Genomic DNA, 21,385 nt, shown 5'->3' on the forward strand with positions numbered 1-21,385 from the left:
CATCTCTGCATCATAATTCTGTAAGGTAGAGTTCTGTGATCATCTCTGCAGATGAAGAGAACGTTATGATATAGCTATTACTGACAGGTTTATATAGTCAGCAGATGGTAGAACAGGGTCTCATGTTCAGTTATTCCAGGACTGAGGTGGACTCCTCTTCTGCAGCCATTGATCTATAGCAGAGAAAGTACTCTGAGAGCACTAAAGACTTTTATTTCCCCTTAGCTGCTGTGTGAATCTTCTCTGCCTCTTGGCACTTGACACAGGGTCTAAAGTCACGGATACATCCCTCTACCAGGGCACTCATCCTGACCCCGAGAGCACCAGTTAAATGGGAGGCTCGGTGGCTGAGAAGTAGGGCCCCTCTGCCAGCCCAGGGCTGCCAAGGAAGCTTAGAGTCCTTCTTGAATGGTGGGGTGTCTCTTTAGCGCTTGGTGGCAGAGCGGGATACAGGAAGAACAGGTCTGAGGGAGGCCAGACAAGTGGCAACAAAAGGAACCCATTGTCAAGGATCATCTATAGGGCACTATGGTTTAGTGGAATACAGATTGTGCCAACTTTTGTTTCTAAGGCTTCAGGAAGTCCCAGGGTTGGTACTGGTGACTTAGAGTATCTGTGCCAGGCTAATTGACTTTGGCACAGGCACCACATTTTCCTGGCACCCCACCTCTCCATAATTGGAACTCTTGGTCAGAGAGTTGGAACTTCTGTGTCTTTCCTGCCACCCAGCCTCACCCAAAGGAAGGATGAGGACTTTGGTGATTAATAAGTGGAAGACTACAAGACTCTTAGCAGTAAGATCGGATTTGGGGGTGGCCTCGCTGGAGTCAGGAGGCTGCTCTCCACGAGCCTTGTACCCTTTGATTCATTCTTGGAGTCAGAGACTGTAGGATGCTTGCTCACTAGAAAGAGCCCCAGACATCGCTGGAAAAACACATTAGGGGGCTATCAAGTCTCCCCCACCTGGAGTGAGTTTTAAAAATTATTATTGAAGCTTAATGTTTTTCTTTTACTCTTGTTTTGGAATGTGCCTTCCAGCTATAGCCAGCGACCCTAGTTTAACAAGACATGTACAAAATGTAGGCCTGTCTTTGCTCATTTGTGTCTCTATGACAGAATTTACTCTTTGGCCAAATCCCTTCACTCACAGTCGCAACACTCTTCACTGTTTTTGAATTTCTGTCTAGAAGTGTAACTCAGTATTTGTTGCGCAAACGGTCGGATAAAATCGTGGCGAAGCTAATGCTGCTCTACATTCGAGATGTTTATAAATAAAACTTAACTGAGCTGCTACTACATGCCGGGCACGGGTATGGGAATATGCACAGAAAGCCCATGCCCTTATGGAAGTTAAAGCTAGACTCTCTGTCGAATATTGGGGTATTTCCAGTCCACTTTCTACTTGAGGGTGTGTTCTTAGTTGTAGCCCTCTTATGTTTTCCACACTGGCCATTTTAAACCTTGTGGTATCTCTCAAGTCCCTTCCCAGATGGTTTCTGTAGAGGCAGCCAGTAGAACTGGTCAGTCTGCTCCAGGAACAGTGTTCTTTCTCAAGTCTCATGTGTATATACTCACGTGTATATACACTATACTCGTCTTTACCTTCTGTATCCCTCTCTTAGAGGAAGGTGTTTTTCCCTTAGTGAGGTTCAATTGTGTGCTCCCCTATCCTGGGTTCCACATGTGGGTTTGAGATTCTTCCCCTCAGCTTCTCTTCAGTGTCTAGGTTCTTCCACATGATCCAGCACACTCATATGTATTGTCGTGTCCAATCTAAAACCTGAATGCCAGTTGTACACCCAGCACTGTTCCGCCCATCTAGTCCTGGACAAACAGCCGTTTGCTTGCTGTCTCTTTTGTCTTGCTTTTGTTATGACACCATTTCTAATTCTCTGTCTTGAATATAGCTCCACTGAAATGGTGCACGCTAAGACCTTCAGTGCTCCTAACAGTCCAATCCAGTGACGCAGCAGAGAACATCTTTCACTCGTTGCCTTTCTCAACATTCCCGGCAGTTTGGAATTGTCGACGTGCCTATTTTTGCAACCACAACCTCTTTGGGTTTACGGAGCACTGCTTCCTTTCAGTTCTCCGTATCCATCCGCCACTTGCTTCCTCCAGCTCTCAGGGTATCCATCCGCCACTTGCTTCCTCCAGTTCTCAAGGTATCCGTCCGCAACTTCCGCCACTTGCACAGGCTCCTTTCCTGTGTCCGGGTTCTACATGTCGTTGTCCCCCAGGCTTGTTTCTCATTATCAGTTTTTCTTGGTCATGCTGTCCATTGCTCTTCTCAGCTTCATCAGATGGCCAGAGACTGTAGCACTGTCAGCAGGCATGGCCTTCTTGGCAGACACACACCAGGGCAGCGTCTTAGCCAGCTCAAGGGGCTGAAACACAGTTCCACAGATTTGGTGGCTTAAGTGACACAAATGCTATTTCCCACATTTCTAGAGCCTCGGAAGTCCAGGATCAATTTGTTGGCGGATCTGCTGTCCAATGAGGTCCTCCTTTTAGGTTCATAGAGACCTGTTTCCCGATGATATCCTTCCATAACAGCAGAGAGGGAGAAAGTTCCCGTGGGCCTTTGCATAAGGGCATTAATGCCATTTAAGGGCTCCACTAACATGATTGTTTGCCTCACCTCCTGACTATCACATTAGAATTTAGCATTCCAACTTGCAAATATTTGGAGAAAACCACATTCAGTCTAAATACTGGGTAGCTACTCTTGTTTGAACCAAGACCCTAGAGGGTAGCCTTTGGAAAGGGGGTCAGGGACTGTGGGAAATTCACCCAGGTTAGCAAGGTCCTCGTGGTGAATAACTGGGAAGCAGAACAAGAATCAGGTACAAGGGCAGGACACCAGGCAATGACGGTGTAAAGAAAATAGCTGTTTGGGCATGAGGGAATCTATGGGTTCATGCAGGGGCATTGCAACTGGAGTCTAGAGTGTCATGACTAATTCAGATCACCCCTTAGTAGAGAGACTGAGCTCCTAAAGCCTTGTCGAGCTGGATAAATTTTGTCTGGAAACCAGGAAGAATTTAGCTGCCAGGTAGAAAGACTAAGTAACTGTAGCTATTTGGGGCTGGAGAAATCAGGGATTGAGAAATCTCAAATGCTTGGGAGCAGTGAGATTCCCACTACAATCTATTTCCTTCTGTGACCCATTTAACTGTTGTATGCCATATGTCTATACAAAATAATTAAAGCTAATTAAAATTAATTTTGGTTGGTGAGTATTTGAAGAGTTTCATAATAACTCTTGAGATAATTAGAGATGCTTTGGGATGCCACAAAAGGAGCATTTGGAGTAACCGAACTAGATGTTTAAGCCGGAAATGTGCAGTTAAGGCTAGCTGTGGGATGACAACTCTAAAAACGAAGGAATGGGGAATTAAGAGCTAAGAGTCTGGGCCTAATTCAGTCTGCTGGTGAACTTGTTCATTGAAAACCAAACAAACAATCCTTTAGAGCAGCAGTCACCAGTTTCTGTGGTGTGGACACCCACAACAGAGTGACTTTTGAAATTACCTCTGGCTTAATGACCAGTTCACAAAACTCTTGACTATTTCATAATCAGCTCTGGGAAGCCCTGCATTAGGGAGCTAGCTATAGCTAGAGTACTAACACACTTCTTCGCTAGTCTTCTTTGCAAAATTTTGGGTAAGCCACTATTCTGTAGCTCTTAGTTTTATCATTTTTTTTAAAAGTAAAGTTTACTTAGATGATCTCTTAAGATTCTTTTTATTGTTAGCACCCCAGGAACGCAGCCACTGTGATAAGCTGAGTCTAATGCTGTCGTCTTTAAGCAATGAGAATTACGTCAGAGTTTTATGACTGGAATTCTGATGTAGAAAAACATAATCCGATGTGGAGTCTGTTTGATCATTAACAGCATTCTGATTCCTGCCTTCAATGTCTGTGCCCTTCTCCAGTGCCTCTTCCCAGAGAGATGAAAAGAATCAATGCAGCCACTGGTGAGCCAGACCTCACGGCCTAGCATGGTAAGGGACCAATGTCTACAGTCTGAGGCTTGCTAGATGCCGGGAAAGAAAGGCTGAGAAGCGTTAGTTAGCTATCTGACCACAAGAACTGATAATGGAATTTTCCCCTGGACCAGGAACTACATGAAAGGCTAATTTGTTCTAAGGGGCTGCCAGTGAGGACAATACCTTTTCATATTTATATGTGGCAAATGCTGGCACTTAACAGGAACTCAGATAAGAGTTTGTTGATTTGGGGCTGCTGGTGAGGGCTCTAATTGTAGCCCTTCAGGGGGGTGAGGTAGGGGATGGTAACTTTAACTTCAAGGTCTACCTTTGTTTATAGAGTGAGTTCAAAGCCAGGCCGGGAAACTTAGTGAGATTGCCGGCTAAAAATACAGGGCTGAGGATGTAGCTTGGTGGGAAGGCTCTGTCTTAGCTCCAAGCGCTGGGTTTAATATGTAGTGTGACAAAACAAACTCGTTTGTTGAAAGAACACAACTCATCTAGGGGAGGATTTAAAATGTAAAATGCACATCCCAGAGGATAAAGCGCACTCTATGCTTACTTTAGTAGCATGGAGAAATGTATTTTTCAAATGTGAGAAATTCCTTCCTTGTGAGAGAAAACTTTTCAGTGCCTTCAGTTCAACACTGGGACTCAAATTCCCCTCAGCTAGAAAACAGAGTCGACTGCATGACAAGAACCAAGTGGGGGTGAAAAGCATGGGTGAGGGAAACCCAGACCGGACAATCCAGGTAATAGCTACCCCACCCCCCACCTCAGTTTGTGTAGTCAGTTCTGATTGGCTGGAAAGACCGTGCTCTCTCTTAGTGTCTACTCCCTTGTAGCTCATGCTCTTTACCGCTCTTTTAGGTGAGTTTTGTCAGCTAAGCCTTAGAAAAAGAGATTGAGGCTCAGAGAACATTGACAGAGCCAGCCACTGGCAGAGCTGCAATTCCAAAGTGGTGCCCTGCCCCTACACATCGGGCCGCCTCAGGCCATTCTGGGCTTCCTCTCCCTAGTGTCCCTCTTCCGTATTTGCTGTGTGTAGGGGGTTGGATGTATTCTCATAGGAGTGTGGCTGGCTCAGTCTATGACCAGATAAACAAAAGCACCAGTCCCTACATGCCCAGCCGGACTGTTCAGCCCGTGGTAGCTATACTGTACTTTGCCCTAATGAATCAGCTCTGTGGAGGCCGGGCAGTTGCAAAGGTAAGTAATTGGCTGTAGATTTGAAGGCCAGGTGAGTCGTGGTAGATGTGGCACCTGGACTTTGTCAGTCTCTAAGAGGGGAGAAAGCAGTCCTCAGCAGGTCCCTAGAGCAACGCTGAAGGAAGGTGGAGAGTCAGCAAAGCAGGTACGTGGGGGCACTGACACCCTTCTTTCCCTTGCCTTGGGTTTGCTGGGCTGTCAGGGTGGGAAGGACGCTATTGCCCTTGTGGAGTCAGGGGGTTCACTTCTGTGCACACAAAGCTGTGACTGTTATCCTGAGTTACTTCATTCTGAGACTCTTAAAGGTTTGAAAACAAGTATCCTTAATTGTAACTCAAGGTTTAACCTGCTGAAGTTGGTGACTCTTGGTGACAGAACGATCGTGTATTGCGCCTTTGTAGTCGGGGCCAGGATGCTTAGTACAAAGTCTGGGAACAAGTGAATCAGTTACTTTCCAAGTTCTCCTACTTGTGTTCAAGGACTGTTGTGCTTCATGGGCCTTTAGCAAAGGAGCCTTGTGTGGTAGTAGGGGTATTGAGCCCTTCCTGGAATTGCTGGCAAACTTCAATAACTGAGTTTTTCGAGGAAGTAAACCGGCATAGAGAGGAAGTCCCAAGGTCTTGTGTTATGTCTGCCTTGAAAGCAGAAGGCCCTCCTCTTGCCTGCTCTTCTGCTATCTCACACTTCCGGGCTCATTCCTCTGGACCCTGGCTCTGTGGTATTTAAACAGGGTGATCTTGGTTTCACCACATGCCCTTTTGACCTGATAAGAGTTTCAGGTGAACTTGGAAGCTTCCAGTCTAAGAACAGGCAAACAAGTTCGATTAGGATCACATTGCTTTCAACATTCCCAAGGAGAAGTGAGAGGGTGGTGGTGGTATGGTGGCTGTCCTTGTCTGGGTATGCCACTGATCTAGCAGGCTCTGGGAACAGGAGCAGGGCCTGCCTGGGCTTTCCCTCTGCTGTGTGCACCTCTGCCATGCAAGCAAAAGATCTGGGAAAGGACACCAGTGTCTGGAGCTAGTTCTTATCTTGAGGAATGTGTCAAGAATGCTAGTCAGGTACGAGGGGGAACTTCTAGGTCTACACAGCTTTAGTCAGAAAGATCTGGGAGACCTAGCTCTCCATTTTCCCATATCAACTGCCACAAACTGTATTTGTTGATTCTCCCAGAGGAAGGCTTAGAGGACATTAAAGAAAGCATTTGGAAGAGAAGTCTGTTAAGGGATCAATCGAAACTGTGAGTGTGTGTGTGTGTGTGTGTGTGTGTGTGTGTGTGTATGTGTGTGTTGTGTGCATATGTGATGTGTATATATGTGCATGATGTGTGTATGTATCTGATGTGTGTATGTGTCTGATGTGTGTATGTGTGTGGTATGTGTGCATGTATATGTGCATGATTGTGTGTGTATGTATGTGTGCATGTGTGTGGGGTACACATGTGTGATGTGTTTAAGATGTATGTATACATGTGTGCATGTGTGTGCATGTGTGTGTGTGCGCATGTGTGTGTTGTGTGCATATGTGATGTGTGTATATGTGCATGATGTGTGTATGTATCTGATGGGTGTATGTGTCTGATGTGTGTATGTGTGTGGTATGTGTACATGTGTATGTGCATGATTGTGTGTGTATGTATGTGTGCATGTGTGTGGGGTACACATGTGTGATGTGTTTAAGATGTATGTATACATGTGTGCATGTGTGTGTGTGTGTGTGTGTGTGTGTGTGTGTGTGTGTGTAGGGTAGACAGAGGTCAACCTTGAGAGTCTTCCTCTATTGCAGTCCATCTTATTTTTTGCGACAGTGTCTCTCACTAAATCTGAAGCTCACTGATGGTTCCAGCAGCATCACGCTTGGCTTTTCATGTGTGTGCGAGGGATCCAAACTCAGGTTCTTATGCCTATGCACCAAACACTTGGTTAACCCAGTGACACATCTCCCTAGACCTATAAAGCCCTCAGTCACTCACACTGTCCTAACCTTGGTTTCCCAAGATACTCGCTGTAATGTATTGAACGATCACTATGTTCTAGGCAGTTTTAGGCACTTTCCCTGTCATGTTTAACGCTGACACTAACCCTGAAGCACTAGCCCATAGTATCTACATCTCCATGGGAAAGGACATTGAGGGGTAAACAAATTATCTGTCTGGTAAGAGACATATTAGCAATTTGAACCCTCACTAGCTCCCCAGGAGGCTTACTTTATTTCTGGTACCTCAGCACGTCTGTTTTAAGTGTTGTATAAATATTTGCCTGTGGGATAAACGAGGAAACATTAATTGGGAGTCCCTGATAGTGTTCTGAAGCTGCATCAAGGACTTATCTGCCTCCCATGCCACCCACAGCTGTTGTTCCATATGTACTTTCTTAATTTTTAGTCAGCATCAGTCTAATTGTCTAGGCTGATATTTATTTAATGTATCTGTTTGGGGTTTTTGAAAAAATATTCCTCTCTGTCTGTGCTCATATGGTTTGTTTTAGACAGTTTTGAAAACCATAGTTGCTCTTTTCACAGAATCTCATCAACTACTATGTTAGGATAAAGGCTTAAAATGCTGGGTGTGTGTGCTATGTGATATATGTGTATAGCATGTGTGTGTGATGTGTATGTGTATGATATATGGTGTGTTGTGTGTATGTGATGTATGTGTGATATGTACATGTATGGAGTGTGTGTATGTGTGTGATGTGTGCGGTATGTGTGTGATATGATGTGTGTGTGATATGATGTGTGTGTGTATGTGATATGATGTGTGTGTAATATGATGTGTGTGTGATATGATGCGTGTGTGTATGTGATATGATGTGTGTGTAATATGATGTGTGTGTGATATGATGTGTGTGTGTGATATGATGTGTGTGTGTGTGTGTGTGTGTGTGTGTGTGTGTGTGTACATGTAGGCTGGAGGTTGACATTGAGTGTCATTCTTCAGGAGCCATACACTTTGTTTTTGAGACAAGATCTTCCACTGGGACCTAGGGTTCACTGGTTAGGCTTGGTTGGCTGTGCAGTGAACCCCAGGGACCTTCCCATTTCTGCCTGCCCAGCGCTGGGATTACAAGTGTACACTACTACGTCTTCTGGCTTTCTGTTTAACTGTTCAAAATCAAATTTACATGTTGGTGCTTGAAAAGCAAACACGTTTTACTAACAGAGCTATGTCCCCAGCTCTCCAGAATGATTTTTTTTTCTTTTTGTGTGCAGGAAATTAAATAATTACATAACAACCTCAAGACCCAAAGGGGGAAAAAATCAAAGGGTCAGAGATGGAACTTTGGGTTCCTCAGACACAAGGAAGGACCACGGGACCATCAAGGGATGCAAATAGAAGACTTCAGAGTGGACATTATAGACCCCGTCCTCACCCTCAGTACAGCGGAGATAACTACCACCAATGGCAGGATACCCACAAGAACTCAAAGCCACAGCAGGACCCCAGGGATGACCACCAACAGCCACACTATGTACCCAGGAGTGGGGAGTGGTCCCAGCCTGTGTCTGGAGCTGACTACTTGAAAGGATCTTATCCCAGTCACCCATACTCAAGGTATGATGTTTACAGTTACAGTGGACCTATCTCTCCGAAGTACATGTGAATAGATTATTAATTGTTCTTTTTTCTTGTCCATTCCCTTCTTCCTCCCTGCCCCTCCCCCTTTCCTGGAATTTGATACACAGAACAGGTTGTCCTCAAACTTAGGATCTTCCTGCCTCACACAGCCTCTCATGCACACTAATCATCCTGTGTGGCTCTTCTTGCCTCCTTACATTTCTCTTCCTTTCTTTCTCCCCCTCCTCTTCCTCCTCCCCCTCCTCCTCCTTCTTCTTCTTCCTCTTCCTCTTCCTCCTTTCTTATCTCCCCCTCCTCTTCCTCCTCTTCCTCCTCCTCTTCCTCCTCCTCTTCCTCCTCTTCCTCTTCCTCCTCCGCCTCCTCCTCCTCCTTCTTCCTCTTCCTCTTCCTCTTCCTCTTCCTCCTTTCTTATCTCCCCCCTCCTCCTCTTCCTCCTCCTCCTCTTCTTCCTCCTCCTCCTCTTCCTCCTCCTCCTCTTCCTCCTCCTCCTCCTCTTCCTCCTCCTCCTCTTCCTCCTATTCCTTCTCCTCCTCCTCCTCCTCCTTCTTCTCCTCCTCCTTCTTCTTCTTCTTCTTCTTCTTCTTCTTCTTCTTCTTCTTCTTCTTCTTCTTCTTCTTCTTCTTCTCCTTCTCCTTCTCCTTCCTCTTCCTCTTCCTCTTCCTCCTTTCTTATCTCCCCCTCCTCTTCCTCCTCCTCTTCCTAACTGTTTTAGTTTTAGGGTTTTTATTGCTATGTAAAACACCGTGGCTGAAAACCAGCTTGGGGAGGAAAGGCTAAGGGGTTATTCCATTTTGCACTTTCACTTCACAATCCTGAAAGAAGTCAGGGCAGAACATAAAGTCAGGAATCTGGAGGCAGAAACAGAAGCAGACCATGAAGGAATGATCCTTACTTGCTTGTTAGCCCTGAATTGCTCACTTTTCTTTCTTATCCAACCCAGAACCATCTGCCAGCGAGTGGCACCACCCCCAGTGGGTTGGGTCTTCTTACATCAACCATCAGTCAAGAGAATGCCCTACAGACTTGCCTACAGGGTGGTCTAATGGAGGGGTTTTCTGAATTGATATTCTGTCCTTCCAGAAATGTCTAGATTTGTGTCAAATTTGACAACCACTGAGGCACCCATTCTTCTTCATTGGCTTAGATGAAATCTGCCTTGCCTGGTTTGTTTCTTGGCGACTGGTGACAGTGTTTCCCTCTGTTTTTCATATCCCAAGCAGAACTTCATATAGCTGCCATCACAGAGTGATTGTGATGGAGGGATGGATGGATGATAGAGATATAAGAGAGCAGACGGGACCTCCATGCTTTGGGACTGTAAGAGGCAGTATTTGTGGGTTGTGGAAAAGCTTTTCCTAGGACTCTGTGAAAGGCGTCACATTTTCCTCAGATCATAGCTGGACACCAACAGGACCAACAACCCTGGTATCTTGTACTATGCCCGGAGGGTGACAGATATGCAAAGATCAGTATTTAATACATAAGAACTTTAAGAGAACTCAAGTTCAGAGATGGCAAATACAGATTTTCAGGCTATAACGTGAGGAGGAGGAGGAGACCACAGAGGTAATTCTGTGTTGGAGAATCTTGGACTCCTGCTCCCCAAGGCTCATAGTGTTGAACCAAATATTTCACAGAATATTAGAAGCCGTATATGCTTTTCTTCATCTCTTCTGGTTGGGATTATGTCTATCTGCCCTATGGTTTGAAGGCAAAAGTTACAGCAATCATTGTAAAGAAATTTGCCTCTGAGGTTGTTATTAATTGACAGAAACACTAATAATGCTCCTTCCCCCAACCCTTTTGGACTATTGAGTTCTCAAGAGGAATTGAGTATGTCAAGGAGAGAGATAATAAAAACTGTCCTGCTGGTGATAGCATTCCTTTAGTCTATAATATGCGTCGGAATTCCAGTGGTCATGACATTTATGGACATGCTTTCCTCAGGAAGGGGTTTTCCCAGGTAGCACCTGGGTCTCCAAGATAACAGCTTTGATGGTATTGCACGCGCATACTTGGGGGATGAGAATATTGCTATAAGAATAATTGTAAACAAATCCCTTTTAACAAGAGCATTTAAACAATGAAAAAGAGGGGCTGGAGAGATGGCCCAGCGGTTAAGAATGCTGACCACTCTTCCAGAGGTCCTGAGTTCAATTCCCAGCAACCACATGGTGGCTCACAGCCATCTGTAATGAGATCTGATGCCCTCTTCTGGTGTGTCTGAAGACAGCTACAGTGTACTCCTATAAATAAAAATTAATTTAAAAAATTAAAATAGTGAAAAAAGCTTTATTATAAAAGACATATCCTTTTTTTTTTTTTTTTTTTTTTTTTTTTTTTTTTTTGGTAAAGCAAAGGGCTGCTGCCCCTGTTCTGATTTTGGGTTTTCTGGCCTAATGTGGCAGATTTCTGACCTAAGTAGGCAGATTCTAAACTAGGCAGTTGTTCTGTCTTCTGAAGTTGTCTGGTTCATCCGGTCTGCCTTTGGTTTCTCCCTTTAGTGGTGGATGACTGGCTGTCTTTGTCATATCTCAGGTCAGGCTACGAGGACCCCTATCAGAGCTACCACACTCCGACACCGAGGGATGAGTACGCTTATGGAAATTACTACTACCACGGGCATCCACAGCTGCCGCAAGGAGAAAGAGGTATGAAGTAACCTCCAGAAGCCTTTGGGGACCAGAGATCCGTGGGTGGCCTACTGACAGGGCCACTCACATCATGTTCGGAGACCCTGTCCTTTGATAACACTGAGACTACCCCCATGATACTTGCTCTGTGGTTAGTGTACACTTCATCCACATTTTCCTCTGATTCCTTCCCATAGCAAAGGTTATAGTTACTGTTTAAGTAACTGAAAGGTCAGTTCTTAAGCCTTTCAAGTATGCTGAGCTGTAATAGGAAGGCAACAATCATTTTATTGTGGGGGCGGCAGGTGAACACCAATGGGAGTTCCATACCGGAGATCCCCACATAATAGAGTATTGTGCTATGACAGTTTATGACTAGCTAGCATAGTGAAACTGACTCTTCATTGAAAACACAACACACACACACACACACACACACACACACACACACACGTGCGCGCGCACACACACTGTTGTGAAACTATCTAAAGCCAAGTAAACTGGTTCAGAGCATCTTGGGGGTCCTCATTGTGAGCCCTCACCCATCAACTGACTCAGTGTGGCAAATACACTCTCATACTTACTGTATTGCAATACCCCAGCCTCACAGCGCTCTAGTATCCTTCCAAAAGGACTTGCAGAAGCAGCAAGTGACCTGTCTCTGTTTTGTTTCCTCTGAGGGTGCAGTGGCAAGGCAAGGGAGTCCTTATATCTGGCATGAAGATCACAGAGACCAAAGGCACTTCAGTGAGCATCATTGGGAAAAGCACAACAGTACATTTGAAGCAAACAGTGACACCCAATTCCAGTAAGTATTGAAACGCAAGCCACGCTGCCGAGATTTCGTTGGACTCTGTTGAACAAGCTTAGGACCTCTGGTAGTGGACCCAGGCCTGTGGAAGGCACAGTTTGCTTTTGTTCCAGCCACAGAGAAATGGGGATAGTCCTTGGTGGCCCAAGCCTGTCTTGATCTCTAAGAGCTGTGCTGTTCCCATTCAGGACTAGTCTAGACCCTGTAAGATTACTTTAGGTCCTCAGTGGGAGAGGAGGCATTTAGTTCTGCTGTGATTTGATGTCCCAGGGCTGATGGGTACCCCAAAGGGGACTCCCCTTCTCTGAGGAAGTGAGGGAGTAAGGGGGGAATTTGTGAGGGTGGGACTAGGAAGAGAGGAGGGAGGGGGAATATGACTGGGTTATAAAGCAAATAAATAAACAAATAAAAAATTACTTGAGCCCCATCTAAAAGTCAAGTCCTATATTGGCCTCAGAAATAATGTGGTCTCCCAGTGATCGTTATGGCTGGGGTCTTCCTGGTGCTGGAGTGTTTCTCCATCCCCTCTTTCTGGTCATAAGAATATAACCATCTCCTAGCATATGACACAGAAGGACTGGACATTACTGAAGCATTTGTACTGGTCACCAAAGTGACTGGTCATTCTCTGTAAGGTCTGGGTCTCTTCTGTGTGTGGAACCCAAAGATTCCATCTTTCTAATGCACTGAGGTGGGGGAGAGAGGAACTCCTTTTTGCTGGGGCACTGACACTGGCTCACACTTAGCACGGGGCCTGCCTCTGGCAGAGAGCATTTCAGCCTTGTTGGCTTGCCCAGGACCTGTCTCAACACTGCTGTCGTTTCGCTGCAGATTTACCAGTAAGAATCCATACAATGACAACCCTGCTTCCGCGTTTGGACTGGAGCAGCCTGGGGAGTTCTTTCCAGAGAGTGGAGCCCAGAAACAAAAGGTAACCTAAAGTGGCAGGGGACTGGAGGCACTAAGCCACCTTGTCAGCAGTGGCTCGCGGGGATGGGGCTCTGCAGCTGCCAGCAGAGTTCCCACTCACACCTCCTTCCCCTGCTTTCTTTCCCTCTTCTGTCTTACCAGTCCAAGGCCCTGGCCTGACCTGCCCCTCTGTCAAGTGGGAAGGACTTACTTTACTGTGAGGTACTTGGAAAGTGAAGAGGCTGCCACCACGTTTTAGGTGTCAGGGCGCCCCAGGGGACTAGAGGTTTAGGAAATAAAAAGTTGTTAGAATGTTTTAACTTAGGTTTGAAAAGCAGCCTTGAAATCTTTCCCGACTCTTTAATCTCTTTTCTTTAAATCCTAATGCACGCACCATCTAGGTCACAAAATAGAGAGCTCTTAATAGTATTGATATAAATGTTTTATTATGAGATAATTTTAGATTTATAGAAAAGTTGCAAGAATATTGTAAAGACGAGCTTTTAACTTTTTGGCAGGCTCGGGTTAGTTTTTTTCTCCCTGATTAGATTCGTGAGATTTATTTATTTATTTTTCGTCAGTTTTTCTCTATCTACTACTTAATAACATAGGGCATAGGTTATGGTGACTGATACTGAAACCCCAGTGTGTAAACAGCACTTTACTATGTACAACAGCTTTCTAATGTCCTGTTTCATTCATCTCTCCTGCAATGAAACATTTTTGCATACGTCTCTGCGGGATATGATCCAGAGTGTACATGTGATTACATAGTAGCTAGTGCATTAATAAGTGATACATATGGGACAGATACCTTAAATTTATATTGCAGATGGAGATATTGGAGGAAGGAAGCCCAAGTCACCTGTTTAAGGTCCTAGCAGAGTGGGACGGAAATAGAAATTGAAATTCAAATTCTAGGTCTCTTGAGCCCACTGGGCCATGCTCCACCGGATAGAGTGGAAAGAATGCTTTCTTCTCTCTGTGAATCCACTGTCGCTGTGTCACTGTGCTTACTGGGAAGTTTGAACTTTGTGTCTTCGAAGGAGCCCTTGGAGGTGGGAGGACAAGCAAGCTCTCTGGAACTCCTTCCTCTGTAATTTCATTTTCTTTTCTCCCCCTTCAGCCATCGTTGACCAGCAAATCCAACCTTCTCCAACAGCACGAGTCTGGGCTCAGCTCTAGTAGCTATGAGCTCAGTCAGTACATGACCGAGGCCCCTGAGCAGTATGAACCTATGGTGTCAGCAACTTGGAGGCCTATTCAAGCTGGTGGGTACCAAGTGGCCGTGGAGCTGGTTAACTCTGATAAGGAAAGGCTGGGCCACGTGGGAAGTCACCCTTCTGTGTTACCAGGAATACCTTATTGGCTTACGCAGGTCTCTCAGGCAGAGAGGCCAACTTTGGATCGTTTTCCCGCCTTGTCTTTAGTAATGGTGCATGCATCCGATAGCTGGCTCTTAGAAGGGAACACTGCTCCTAGTCATCATTAGGTTGGGCCAGGAGGCACTCTGGAGTGGTTTCAGGCAACACGTGAAGGGAATGAGGACCAGGGAGGACTGGGTGGAGTGAGGTGAGGCAGCAAGTGTGAATGCTGGTCTGGAGGCTTGCTGCATGCACGGGAATACTGGCTGCAGAGGCTGCTCATCCTCTGGCTGCAGTTGAGAATCTGAGGTGAGTGCATTAGCATTCAGGCCATTTGCATTATAATCTGACCTACTCTTAGAGGGTCAAGTCTGACTTGAGTGTGACTTTTTCTAACTAAGTATCCCGCCCAGCTTCTCACCTTGGCCCAGGTGGAATTTGAACAGAAATGTATGAACTAAAAAGCACTGAAAATAAATCTAACAATGTCTACGTGTGTCTGTTGTCCAGATGACACCTCAGCGACCGTTCCCAAGGCACCCATGAGGTTCTACGTTCCCCACGTGTCTGTGAGCTTTGGGCCAGGAGGCCAGCTGATATGTGTGTCCCCCAACTCTCCTGCTGATGGACAAACGGCCCTTGTTGAAGTGCACAGCATGGAGGTAATCAATATGGTGGGCCTCGGAGATGCAAGTCCTCTGCTCAATTCAACCGCTCAGCTCACTTGCACAGGCTTTCACTTACTTTGCTTGAGGCTGGGAGTCTCCAGGAGGGGGAATTGAATTACGTGTGCCCTAGATTGTGGGCAAGAATGGGTGGGCTTTTCTCTGAAGGAAGTGATGATGCTAGATTTACATTTTCCCTGAGATGCTAGTGACTCATCTTTCAACAGGATAACTCTCCCCACAAGGCACTGAGCCACACCATAAAACCAAAGCCCTGGATGTGAGACTCCATTCTACTGGTGGGTACTGGCTGGAAGAATCTTGAGGACCTAATTTTATTTTCTACTCCAGGTTATACTTAATGATTTTGAGGATCAAGAGGAGATGAGAGCTTTCCCAGGGCCCCTCATCAGGTAAAGTACTGAAAGCATTGTTAAGGGTGTGTGCGTGAATGTGTGTGTGTGTGTGTGTGTGTGTGTGTGTGCATGAATGTGTGTGTGTGGTGTGTGTGTGTGTGGTGTGTGTGTGTCATATGCACACATATGTGAAGGTGCACACATGCATACACCTGTAGAACCCATCTACTGTTTTCTTTCTCTCTCCTCATCTTCTTTTGTTCTCTTAGTTTTTGAGACAGGGTCTCTCACTAAACCTAAAGCTTGCCATTTTGGCTAGGCTGTTTGGCCACTGAGCTCCCAGGATATGCCTGTCTCTGTCCCCCAACCCTGGCCTTACGGACACAGGTATCCATCCATGCCCGGCTTTTATGTGGGTGTTTGGAATTTGATTTCATGTCCTCTTGCTTTCAGAGCAACTGCTCTGATGCAGCTAAGTTATGTCAACAACTCCCAAATAAAGGCTTTTGAAAGCTGAGGGATCTTCCTGCCCAGGTCTTGGTTTCCAGGGAAGAAAACATCTATTTTATTCGAAACAGATTTCTCTTTGCCAGTAGGTAGAAAAAAGGTGAGTTGAGTCCTTTTGGCCAGCTCGTTCATATTTGAAGGGCAGAAAGGAAAGTAAGCTTAACAAGTTAACGTCTAAAAACAGTTCCATTTCGTAGAGGTTAGACCGTAGGAAGCTTCAGTGTTCCAAGTGCTTGTTAGAGATTAGTGGGGAAATGGAACACAGCCTGGGAAAACTGTCTTCAAACTGCTTTTCTGGAGCGGAGTTTTCCAGTTCCCTGACACTGTGAACGTCTGCCCTCTGCAGGAATGAACTGGAACTGCTTTAGCATTTCAGCCACATTTTAGTGGGCTTTAGCTGTGATGAGTCCAGACGTGGGTGTCAGACGTCCAGCGTGCTGGGTATCCTACTTAGTAGTGGCTTCTCAGCCCTCTTTAAGTTTTTCCCTTGAGAAGTGACATAGCCCTCACTATGCCCACTCCAAAGGCTGCGAGACTTTATTCATATGAGGGCCACTAAATGTCATGACTACTTTGTACAATTAATCTTTTTTTAAAAAAGATTTTATTTATTTTATATAAGTGAGTACCCTGTCACTCTCTTCAGACACACCAGAAGAGGGAATCAGATTATGTTGCAGATGGTTGTGAGCCACCATGTGGTTGCTGGGAATTGAACTCAGGACCTCTGGAAGAGCAGTCAGTGCTCTTAACCGCTGAGCCATCTCTCCAGTCCCTGTACAATTAATCTTATTCTGAAGCTTGTCCCTGTGCACACGTGCTCACACATGTATGTGTGTGCAAATGTAGAGATCAGAGGACAATCTCAAGGATCATTTCTTAGGTACCAACCTCCCACCCCCAACCCTCTGTCTTACAGGTTTGCAAGGAACTAAGTTGTATATTAATAGTATGATACCAGACCCACTTGGCACTGATTTGGTGAATGTTTCTGAGCAAAATATAACGTCCATTTAACGAGCACTTATTTAATAGATGCCATACAGTTTGTTTATCCCTTTTCGTATGCAGGCAGCTTTTTTAAAAAGTCCTGTCTTAAGGTAGTGATGACGCCAAGGCACAGAGCAAGTGAGATGTCTGTGTAATCCAGACATGGACCCGGTCTTGTCTGACTTTAAACAGCCCTTATGTGCCATTCCGAGAAGTCGCTTAAGGTCTTTGGGCTTACTCCCCTCGCTTAAAAGATAGAAGGATGCACAAGAGAATCTCTGAAACTCCTTCCTGTTCAGCAGGGAGAAAAATGATCTTGTGATTCTAGACTTCCAGTCCTGGGTCGTCATGCTGCTGCCGTGTTAGCTACTTCATTGTACCGGGAGCCTGGGCTCCTGTACAGGGAGAGTCAGTCTGCTCGGGCCTTACTTCTTGAATCGTCCCACAGGGAGGACATACACAAGGTGGATATCATGACATTTTGTCAGAAGAAAGCAGCTCAGTGTCTCAAATCTGAGACGCCAGGGAGCAGGGACTCAGCTCTGCTTTGGCAACTGCTGGTTCTCCTTTGTCGACAGAATGGGGTAAGTCACTGCTTTGATATAGGGGGCAGATGGAGGCTGGGCTGAAGTTTTAGTCTTCGTGGGAGTTGGTGTATAGCACAATTAGAAAAGCAGTCTCTTCATAGCACTGTTGCCCCGAGGTAAGGTGTGCTCCAGTGCCAACGCTGGTGTGCCAGTGCTAACCTTTCTTGGAGAGTGCCCCCTGCTGGCTGGGGTCTGTTTTACAGTCCTTGAATTATTGCACCAGCCTGCGGAGTCGCGAGAGGTTCCAAAGAACTTTATCGCTGCCGACAGGCAGAGAGTACCCACGATAGTGAAGCTGATGTTTGAAACTCAGTCACCCATAAAAGATCTCTCGTGTATTTTCATGACTGCCTCAGAAACAAGGCAGAGGCCCTGCTGACTTTCCTTCTTCAGCCTGGGACCTGCCTGGGGAGCAGTTGGAGCATCCCCCAGGGTGATTCTCTTTATCCTGCAGTCCATGGTGGGGTCTGACATTGCCGAGCTGCTGATGCAAGACTGCAAGAAGCTGGAGAAGTACAAGAGGCAGCCCCCTGTAGCCAACCTCATCAACCTGACTGACGAGGACTGGCCGGTGCTGAGTTCTGGGACTCGCAACCTGCTCACTGGGGAGATTCCCCTCAACGTGGATACGCCTGCGCAGATCGTGGAGAAATTCACCAATCTGCTCTACTATGGAAGGAAGAAGGTGAGAAAGCCTTTCCCTCGGGCTTCCTTCCGATGAGAGACCACCATCCCTCACCCTGTCTCCCGCTCCTCCAATGATATGGCCAGAATACAACTTCTTTCAGATCATGTGAAAAGATCAGAAAGTTAAAGCAAGAAAAATAAAAATACATAGGTGTACGCTCTTCCCACCTGCAGTGTTCGCATTGCCCTACCTTTAAAAGACAACACCTGTTACATTTAATATGTTCACTCCTAGAATTTCCCCATTAAGAATCCGTTTAAGTTTCATAAATATGCCAGGCATGGAGGTACACTCATTTGGCTAAAGTAAGCAAGACTGAGTAGAAGGCCAGCCTAACCATAAAGGGATACCCTGTATCAAAACAAACAACTCTAAAGAATACATAGATAATTGCTGATTTCTTTTTACATTTCATATCACATGGTAAAACACCCTAATAGCATTAAATATGTTCAAGTGGTGCAATTTTATTATTTTTATAGCACCGAGGAGTTAACACAGTGCCTTGCACATGCTAGACAAAGTGCTCTACAGTCAAGCAGACAAACATTCTAGGGCTGGACAGGTAGCTCAGTAGTTCATCATGTCTCTATCCTTCTAGAGGGATCTGAGTTCAGTTCCCAGTGCCCATGTTGGTCAACTTACAATCAACTATGACTCCAGCTCCATGAGGACCCAGCCTCTATCCTAAATGGGCACCTGGAATCATTGTGGATGTACCCCCCCTCCCATACACATAATTTAAAAATAAAGAAAAAAAAAACAGAGAAGGAGAGATGGCTCAGTGCTTAAGAGCACTGACTGCTCTTCCAGAGGTCCTGAGTTCAATTCCCAGCAACCACATGGTGGCTCACAACCATCTGTAATGGGATCCGATGCCCTCTTTGGGTGTGTCTGAAGACAGCTACAGTGTACTCATACGTATGAAAAAATAAATAATTCTAAAAAATTGTAAAAAATAGTGAAAAATTCACTATTACTGGACACTAAGACAATTTATATTTTTGTTACTCATTATAAGTTATGTGACTGAACATTTTGCTAGGAATTAACAGGCTAAATACTGCATTTGTGTATCTTCACATATACAACAGCTTAGTTTATGGAAATCTTGTCAATAAATAATATCCCTGTCACTGGAGCTCAGACATGCCTGTCAACACTGAATGTTTGGAGGCCGTTGCCTCGTTTACTTTGTAGTTGTGCTCATGTTTTATAAAAGTCATAAAGTAAATTGGAATATTTAAAAATTACGATTAAAATCAAATCGATTTAGTTAAAAAAAATCTGTGAAGGTGATAGGAATGTAACAGAGGACGATTTCCAACCCCAGCTACTATATTTGTCTCTTTAAAATAGCTGCAGGGGCTAGAAAGATGGCTCCGTGGTTAAAAATGTGTATTGTTCCTCCAAAGATCCTGAGTTCAATTTCCAGCACACATGTCAGGCAGCTCAAAACTTCCCGTAACTCAAGTTCCAGACTTAGACACTCTGGGTTCTGGCTTCCGTGAATTTACAAACTGTATCCACTCACACAGGCACACCACACACACACACACACACACACACACACACACACTCACATGGCTAAAAGCAAAGTCTTTAAAAAGTATCTGAGGATATAGTTTGGATGTATAATTATTTTCTTATAGCCCCATTCCATTTTCTTCATAGATTTCCTAGTTTTCATTTAACAAGATATCTTAGATGGTAAACTTTGAGGTCGATAGGGTACATGTATTCAAACTACCCATGTAATGAAATGTTTTTCTTCTTTTTTAAAAATCTTTTCTGATCATTAAAAAGGTAGCAAGTGTTCTGAGCTTGTGCACTGTCTCCAAACAGGCAGCACTCTGGATCTGGCTTTAGGAATATTTTGCTGTACCCGCTCTTTGTTATACTTGCTATATTTCAAGATATACATTGCCTCCCATCTTGTGAAATTAGAGCCCTCACGCTCCATTTACCTCCCAGTAGCTGGAGACCAAGCCTTCGGCACATGGGGCTTTGTGTAGAACACACAGTGTTTTTATCCCCGAGTCAGAGCATTACCTGTCCTTTTGTTCACTGCGAAAGAACGTATGTAAGATAAATTTCTAGAAGCAGAAGTGTGGTCAAAGGGTATGGGGTTTATAATTTTGATAGATATTGAAAAGTCGCCTCTTTAGATGCATCAATTAGCTCCACGAGCAAAGGGTGAAACCGTTTACTTTACGTCCTCACCAACGTGTCTGCACACTTGCGATCTGTGATGATCTGAGAGGTGAAAAGGTACCATTCAGTGTATACAATCGCACTTCCGTTACTATGAACGAAATTACCTTTTCACCTGCAACAGCTCTTGTTGTGGCCTTTCCCACCTTTTCCTGTAGAACCTTTTGTCAGCGCACGCTGAATTGCTTGCACCCTTTTTATCCTTAATATGTTCTATTCCAGACCGCAAGTCTTTCTTTTCCAGGGTGTGTCGTAGTTAGCTTTCCCCTATTTTTAAAATAATTTATAAAAGTGAGGTTGAATTACTTTTGGGACTTTGACATTTTAAAATATTTATTTATTTTATTGTATATGCATGTATGAGTGCCATATGTGTGTGCATATATATGCATACACACACACACACATAGATATATACGCCACCATATGAATGCTGGGAATTGAACTAGAATCTTCTGCAAGAGCAGCAAGTTCTCTTAACTGCTGAGCCATCTCTCTCGTCCCTATTTTGATATTTTAATCTTTTATCTTAGTTTTTATAAAGGATACTTTTTTCTGTATTTAACATGACATGGTGGTGATATCAAATTACAGACATTTTTTATACAGTGATTATATAGCAGAGAATTTTGATTTTGCCAGTGATTCGTTTATTCGGTTAAAACAATATCTATAGAGGGCTGGAGAGATGACTCAATGGTTAAGAGCATTAGCTTCTCTTCCAGAGGATCCAGGTTCGATTCTCAGTACCCTGAGGGCAGCTTCCAATCGCCTGTAACTCCATTTCTAACCTGACACCCTCAGAAAGAGTGCACAATAAAAAACTAAAAGCAAGTAATAAAAGGAACTATCCACAGAACAACTTCTCACCCAGTGTGGCATA

At 44.9% G+C, this 21,385-nt stretch overlaps 1 protein-coding gene across 13 annotated transcripts in view; it reads left to right on the forward strand.

The window, feature by feature from the left end:
• Nucleotides 1–21,385, forward strand: part of Sec16b (SEC16 homolog B, endoplasmic reticulum export factor) — a 53,956-nt gene that overhangs the window by 5,773 nt on the left and 26,798 nt on the right. For 4 of the 13 annotated variants that reach the window (XM_063272652.1, XM_063272658.1, XM_063272660.1 and 1 more), the window contains 10 exons: nt 3,939–4,007; nt 8,412–8,754; nt 11,317–11,429; nt 12,099–12,219; nt 13,054–13,153; nt 14,258–14,402; nt 15,006–15,157; nt 15,512–15,573; nt 17,462–17,597; nt 18,055–18,285. In XM_063272652.1, coding sequence (XP_063128722.1) covers nt 8,474–8,754; nt 11,317–11,429; nt 12,099–12,219; nt 13,054–13,153; nt 14,258–14,402; nt 15,006–15,157; nt 15,512–15,573; nt 17,462–17,597; nt 18,055–18,285 — 1,341 coding nt within the window. In that variant the 5' untranslated portion in view covers nt 3,939–4,007; nt 8,412–8,473. The other 9 variants (XM_039091144.2, XM_063272653.1, XM_063272654.1 and 6 more) reach the window with 8 other exon arrangements.

This window comes from Rattus norvegicus, chromosome 13 (genome assembly GCF_036323735.1).
Source record: "Rattus norvegicus strain BN/NHsdMcwi chromosome 13, GRCr8, whole genome shotgun sequence".
Classification (NCBI taxonomy): Eukaryota; Metazoa; Chordata; class Mammalia; order Rodentia; family Muridae; genus Rattus; species Rattus norvegicus.